Source organism: Dendrobates tinctorius, unplaced genomic scaffold, assembly GCF_039654945.1.
Source record: "Dendrobates tinctorius isolate UK_male_01 unplaced genomic scaffold, ASM3965494v1 ptg000030l, whole genome shotgun sequence".
Classification (NCBI taxonomy): Eukaryota; Metazoa; Chordata; class Amphibia; order Anura; family Dendrobatidae; genus Dendrobates; species Dendrobates tinctorius.
The window spans coordinates 25146643-25154237 of record NW_027361698.1 but is presented as its reverse complement, the minus strand read 5'-3'; the positions used below and the strand labels follow the sequence as shown (position 1 = coordinate 25154237).

The following is a 7595-nucleotide window of genomic DNA, read 5'->3' as shown; positions in this document are numbered from 1 at the left end:
ATATAACCTGCACTTCGCTTTTTCGTATTGGGTCACCTGACCCATGAGTGTTTTGTCGGAGGTCGGGTGCTTGGTGCCCTCTTTACACTGTTTCCCAATCTCGGTAAATGTATTTCTAGAAGAGGGGACATGTGGCTGAAGGGTCGCATGCTGATTTCCGCGCTGGGTTCTTCTCTATGTGCTCCCCCCTGGTGATTCATTTGTTATTTCAGCATAATTAACCCTTCCTTAGGGTTAGAGGAAGACGCCCCCCACTATAAACACAGACACCCAGCCCGGAGCCCCGCGCCCACCGCACAGCTCTGATGTCACGTACACAACATCCGCGCTGCTCCCCCTGGCGGCGGCGGAGGAGGGTGCAGCTGTGAGGAGCGGAGGGAGGCGGCTCTGAAGTGGCAGGAGGAAGTGCGGCGCCTCGTACCGCGGTCACGGCGGCTTGTTGGAGCTGGGGAACTTGTGCTATGAGCGGCAGAGACCTGCTATGAGCCCGGTGCCCCGTGTCTGAACGATGCCGTTACTCGCGGAGCTGTGCAGGAGACTTCCCCTGGCTGCTGGCTACCAGGTGAGACCCAAGTCCCACTACGGCTGCACTCACTTACTTTCCTTCTGCTCCATGACTTCTTCGTGCCTTCTCCGTATTCCCGCCACCCATAGCTGCCCTCTCCCGTCCCGGCTGGCATCCCTGTCCCCTGCAGCCCCATTCCATGACTCCTGCAGGAATTCAGCATTACTGCTGGTCTGTCACTGGGGTTTCCTTGTGATCATGTCTGGTCCCGTAGTGTCCAGTACTGCTCCCCAGCAGGCCCAGCAGGGACCTCAGCCTCTACAACATGCACTTGGGAAAGGGTCCGATCTGGAGCAGATGAGGGTATGACCCAGGCATGTCTGAATTCCCTGTGATCACCCACGGGTGCGGTATTGGTTAGGGTGTCATCTGTCCGGGTCACCTCTGACAGCTGATCATCAGCCGATTTCCTGGATTCTGGGCAGCATTCTTGTCCAGAAAATGGCATGGTTGGGAGCACTGGGAACAATAGGTGGGAATTGCTATTTAATCATCAAATGTGTGCTCCAATGTATAAATATGTCATCACTCATCCACAGCATTGGCGATAATGTATTGATCGGTCGGGGGCCAACTGTAGGGATCTGCACCCATGGGCAGAGCAGAACACGTTTAGATCGGTGATAGTGCACTTGCTTGATCGCCGTTCATTGCCTATGGAGCTGCCGGGTTCTGTGCTCAGCTTTCTCCAGCAGCCCCATATTCAATGAAAGAAGCAGCAGTCCATCAATAGGTGGACCTAACTTGTTTTCACTGGACAACACTTTTTTTTAAAGGGCTTTTTTTCCCCCTCCACTTTATAGCCTTATCCACAGGAGCTGGAGCTCTGTGCTCTGGGACACTTACTGATCAGGAGGTATCATAGTCTTGGTGACTGTAGTGGAAATATATATGCATGACCACCGCAGTATTAAGGGGTTTCTCCACGTCGGTCAACCCTTTATTAATAGTGACACTGTGCAGCATCAGAAATCTAAACATCTGTTTCCCTCCTGGACTGGCGCTGTTTGTCCAATCAGTGGTGGTCACATGACAAACCGCGTCACATCACTTCTCCAGTCTTCACTTTTTTGTCAGATCGGACTTATAGGACGCAAGTATACATTTTATTTTCTGCTGCACAGTGGAATTCTTAAGAAGTCCAATGAAAACTTTATTCTACAGTTACGTAATGATTTGGAAGTGTATTAAAATATTTACCGATCACCATCTCCTTCAGTTTCAAACACTGTTCCAGCCCCAGTGAGCGCTCGTCGTCTTTGCAGGCCCGTATAGTGACCGTTGTGTGTGGCAGAGCCTGGGGAGCCTCCAAACGAGGGTCTCCAGACTTACATTAAGAAAGTGACTTCCGGTTCACTCTTTATCCCCTGTGTGATCCGGACAGTCTGTTTGATGGTCATGTGGGCCAAAAGGGAACCGGAGTGGCGCTGGAAACCAGAGAAGACTGTGATCAGTAAGTATTTTAATGCACTTACATATCATTATGGAAGTCATTGGGATGAATTATTGAATACAAATTTTGGTGGAACATCTTCTTAAGAAGTTTTCCAGTAGATGTGGACAACCTTTTCACTTCTAAGGAACTGACGGACAATGCAAAACTGTCAGGTCTGTAGATCTGTATAAAGCAAAAGTGTCGCATACGTACTACTGCTCTATTCACCTAGAAGGATTTGGGGTTCCCCTTCATGATCTTCGAGGGGCATGGTGGCCGGCCAGCAGTGATCCTTTTATCACTTATGACAAATGTATTTAGTGGAAAAAAAACTAAGAAAGTTGATAAATAAAATCCAGTGCTCTCTGGATCAGTCCCCCAGAGCCATTTTTTAAACCTCTAGGACAACTACTTTAAAATGGCCCTAAAGGTTGAATTTCACGATGGCGTTCTCCATATAGATGATGTCCGTCCTTTGTAACTGCTTAGGGTTGTAGGCAAAAAAATGTTCAATTGCATAGGGGCGAGGGAAAAAATATATACCGAAAGTCTTGTTACATTATATATTTGTAGTTTCCTCAGATTGTGTACAATATGAACAGCTGAAATTCTAGTTATTACATTATTCTGGCAGGGATTCTGACAATGTCATTATATTAAGTGGCTCTAAAATCTTTACTGCTATTATAAATAATGAAAAATTTCATTATAGTGCCATTAAAGCGTGCCAATTTCACACGAAATGGAACAAAAGTATTGGGACACTGACGCGTTACACCTGTAGGAGCTTTTGACATCGCATTCTAAATCCATAGCCAATGATATGGAGTTGGCCTCCACTTTGCAGACAAAACGACCTCCACTCTTCTTGGAAGGTTTTCCACAAGTATTTGGAGGGTGTCTGGAAATTTTTGCCCATTCACCCAGAAGAGCATTTGTGTGGTAGATATTGAATGAGATGACTCCCAATGTCTGTTGTAGTTCATCCCACCTTTTGTTTGAGGGGGGGTTGAGGTCAGGGATCTATCTGGACTAGTCAAGTTCTTCCACCCCAAACTTGCCCAGCCATGCCTTTATGGACCTTGCTTTATACAATGGAACACAGTCCTGCTGGAACAGATAAGGGCCTCTGCCAAACTGTTCCCACAAATTTGGAAGCATACAAATTGTCAAAAACGTAGTATGCTGAAAGGAGCCTAGGCCAACCCCTGAAAAACTACATAGCATTATCCCTACTCCACCAAACGTAAAGGGATTCTGTTAGTGTATAATGACTATGCATTCGGTGCACCCTTGGCATGTCCAGTGCACTTTCCCACCTAGTTTTTTTTCAACAATATCCATCCCATCTTCTTTGACAGCTCTGGCATTAGAGTTAGAGAATGCACTTTATGTACATATTCTCAGTAGTGAGGCAGTGCTGTGGAGTCGTAGTGGAGATGAATCTGTGCTGCACTTTATGTACATGCTCAGTAGTGAGGTAGTGCTGTGGAGTCGTAGTGGGGATGAATCTGTGCTGCACTTTATGTACATGCTCAGTAGTGAGGCAGTGCTGTGGAGTCGTAGTGGAGATGTACAGTATCTGTGCTGCACTTTATGTACATGCTCAGTAGTGAGGCAGTGCTGTGGAGTCGTAGTGGAGATGAATCTTTGCTGCACTTTATGTACATGCTCAGTAGTGAGGCAGTGCTGTGGAGTCGTAGTGGAGATGTACAGTATCTGTGCTGCACTTTATGTACATGCTCAGTAGTGAGGCTGTGCTGTGGAGTCGTAGTGGAGATGAATCTTTGCTGCACTTTATGTACATGCTCAGTAGTGAGGCAGTGCTGTGGAGTCGTAGTGGAGATGTACAGTATCTGTGCTGCACTTTATGTACATGCTCAGTAGTGAGGCAGTGCTGTGGAGTCGTAGTGGAGATGAATCTGTGCTGCACTTTATGTACATGCTCAGTAGTGAGGCAGTGCTGTGGAGTCGTAGTGGAGATGTACAGTATCTGTGCTGCACTTTATGTACATGCTCAGTAGTGAGGCAGTGCTGTGGAGTCGTAGTGGAGATGAATCTGTGCTGCACTTTATGTACATGCTCAGTAGTGAGGTAATGCTGTGGAGTCGTAGTGGGGATCATAGAATCGTAGAGTTGGAAGGGACCTCCTGGGCCATCTGGTCCAACCCCCTGCTCAAAGCAGGATTCGCTAAATCATCCCAGTCAGATGTCTGTCCAGCCTCTGTTTGAAGACTTCCATTGAAGGAGAACTCACCACTTCTCGTGGCAGCCTGTTCCACTCATTGATCACTCTAACTGTCAAAAAGTTTTTTCTAATATCTAATCTGTGTCTCCTCCCATTCAGTTTCATCCCATTGCTTCTAGTCTTTCCTTGTGCAAATGAGAATAAAGTTGATCCTTCTACAATGTGACAGCCCTTTAGATATTTGTAGACAGCTATTAAGTCTCCTCTCAGTCTTCTCTTTTGCAAACTAAACATTCCCAAATCCTGCAACCTTTCCTCATAAGACAGGGTTTGCAGACCGGTCACCATTCTGGTCGCTCTTTTCTGAACTTGCTCCACTTGCTGAATCTGTGCTGCACTTTATGTACATGCTCAGTAGTGAGGCAGTGCTGTGGAGTCGTAGTGGAGATGTACAGTATCTGTGCTGCACTTTATGTACATGCTCAGTAGTGAGGCAGTGCTGTGGAGTCGTAGTGGAGATGACTCTGTGCTGCCCTTTATGTACATGCTCAGTAGTGAGGCAGTGCTGTGGGGTCGTAGTGGAGATGAATCTGTGCTGCACTTTATGTACATGCTCAGTAGTGACCAGTGCTGTGGAGTCGTAGTGGAGATGAATCTGTGCTGCACTTTATGTACATGCTCAGTAGTGAGGCTGTGCTGTGGAGTCGTAGTGGAGATGAATCTGTGCTGCCCTTTATGTACATGCTCAGTAGTGAGGCAGTGCTGTGGAGTCGTAGTGGAGATGAATCTGTGCTGCCCTTTATGTACATGCTCAGTAGTGAGGCTGTGCTGTGGAGTCGTAGTGGAGATGAATCTGTGCTGCGCTTTATGTACATGCTCAGTAGTGAGGCTGTGCTGTGGAGTCGTAGTGGAGATAAATCTGTGCTGCACTTTATGCACATGCTCAGTAGTGAGGCCGTGCTGTGGAGTCGTAGTGGAGATGAATCTGTGCTGCCCTTTATGTACATGCTCAGTAGTGAGGCCGTGCTGTGGGGTCGTAGTGGAGATGAATCTGTGCTGCCCTTTATGTACATGCTCAGTAGTGAGGCCGTGCTGTGGGGTCGTAGTGGAGATGAATCTGTGCTGCCCTTTATGTACATGCTCAGTAGTGAGGCAGTGCTGTGGAGTCGTAGTAGAGATGAATCTGTGCTGCACTTTATGTACATGCTCAGTAGTGAGACCGTGCTGTGGAGTCGTAGTGGAGATGAATCTGTGCTGCACTTTATGTACATGCTCAGTAGTGAGGCAGTGCTAAGGAGTCGTAGTGGAGATGAATCTGTGCTGCACTTTATGTACATGCTCAGTAGTGAGGCAGTGCTGTGGCGTCGTAGTGGAGATGACTCTGTGCTGCACTTTATGTACTTGCTCAGTAGTGAGGCCGTGCTGTGGAGTCATAGTGGAGATGAATCTGTGCTGCACTTTATGTACATGCTCAGTAGTGAGGCCGTGCTGTGGAGTCATAGTGAAGATGAATCTGTGCTGCACTTTATGTACATGCTCAGTAGTGAGGCAGTGCTGTGGAGTCATAGTGGAGATGAATCTGTGCTGCACTTTATGTACATGCTCAGTAGTGAGGCAGTGCTGTGGAGTCATAGTGGAGATGACTCTGTGCTGCACTTTATGTACATGCTCAGTAGTGAGGCAGTGCTGTGGAGTCATAGTGGAGATGACTCTGTGCTGCACTTTATGTACATGCTCAGTAGTGACCAGTGCTGTGGAGTCGTAGTGGAGATGAATCTGTGCTGCACTTTATGTACATGCTCAGTAGTGACCAGTGCTGTGGAGTCGTAGTGGAGATGAATCTGTGCTGCACTTTATGTACATGCTCAGTAGTGAGGCCGTGCTGTGGAGTCGTAGTGGAGATGAATCTGTGCTGCACTTTATGCACATGCTCAGTAGTGACCAGTGCTGTGGAGTCGGGAATCAGATAAATTAAGGAGTCAGTCAGGGGTTTGGCTACCAACTCCACAACCCTACTTGTAATACTGTGGTGTCTGTTGGAAAGTGTCAGACTGACTTTTCCAGACGAAATCTGGGCTTGTCTATAGGGACACAGTCCTTTTAAACTGATTCAGTCACCACTTTCAGGACAATATAAGATGGTGACTGAAGCGCTGATTTCATGTTCCTGTGGTGTCCTCCTTGTGAGTTTACCTATGCTATTGATCTTTTATCAGACTGCTGCTGTGAGATGAAAGGCGGCCCAAGTACCGCTAGCCACAAACTGGCCTAACTGGATCGGTAATTCTCCACTGTACAAGAACTGGACTCTGTGAATGTTGCACACGTGTTTGCTTCTGTAGGTGTGACCATACTTCTGTTAATCCATAGACTGGCACATAGCCATCTTGTGCCTTTATGTGTACATTGCAGATGTATTGCTTGAGCATATGCCATATATTTGCTCTCATTATGTATGTATTATGTTATGGGGAGTGGCAGCTTTTCTAGCCGGCATTTGTATTCAGCACAGTCCCGACCACAGTGAGCTGCTGACAATTCACTGAAGCTGAATAGAGGGAATTATGTGTGCAGGGTTTCTTTCCAAGCCGCTTCCGCCTGTGATGGAACCATGCATAGCCAGCTTTATCCCCCATTTGTCTTTTATATCTGTTACACTAAACATTAAAGCATTCAATCTAAAATCCAAAAAGAGCCTAATATACATAGTGCGGCAGAAGACAAATGTCAGCAGAGCACATTGCTAGCAGGGTGGATGACATGAGATTTTTCTGATCTCATTCACACTTTGGTTTTGTTTTCAGGCAGAAAATTAACTTGTTCTGCAAATTTTCCAAGTCATAGCATACAATACCAATTACACCTTACTGACTGCGTTTTTATTCTCTCTTTATGCATGGCTGAGGTGGCCTAAATCTGCAACAGAAACCATACTGTAGAGTTTTTTTTGAGGTACTTGAACACCAAAAAAGTAAAAATGCTGGCATATTGGCAAAAAAAAGTGAAGGCAGTTCTAAACTCATCAAAAACACATATAATCGGCACATGACTGTATTAATAAAGTTGTCAAAGCCAAATACCTGGAAGTATCAAAATCAAAGTAGCTTTATTTAAAACATGATATGCCAACAAAAGACAAAAAAATGCAATAACAAACACTTGTTAAGCAACGCACTCAAAAACGCAATGAAACAAACTTAAGTAGCCTAATTTACTTTGTTCAGAAAATCTGTAAGATCAAATCGCATTGTAGCCTATGGATGGTTTTATACATATTTTAGCACTAAAAACAATTTACAGTCTCCTCACACTTAATCACTATCCCCATCCATTTAACTTAATTCAGTGATAACTACCATCTAATTCTAGACATATGCTCTCACTTGTAAGTCTTCCACCAGCGCGTA

The 7595-nt window shown here is 45.9% G+C and overlaps 1 protein-coding gene across 2 annotated transcripts in view; it reads left to right on the top strand.

The window, feature by feature from the left end:
• The first annotated feature begins 277 nt into the window (after nt 1-277).
• MCUB (mitochondrial calcium uniporter dominant negative subunit beta) overlaps nt 278-7595 on the top strand; it is a 157070-nt gene continuing 149752 nt past the window's right edge. Inside the window, exon 1 of one of the 2 annotated variants that reach the window (XM_073571972.1) lies at nt 278-562. In XM_073571972.1, the coding sequence (XP_073428073.1) occupies nt 509-562 (54 nt within the window). In that variant the 5' untranslated portion in view covers nt 278-508. The remainder of the gene's footprint in view (nt 563-7595) is intronic. The other variant, XM_073571973.1, reaches the window with a different exon arrangement.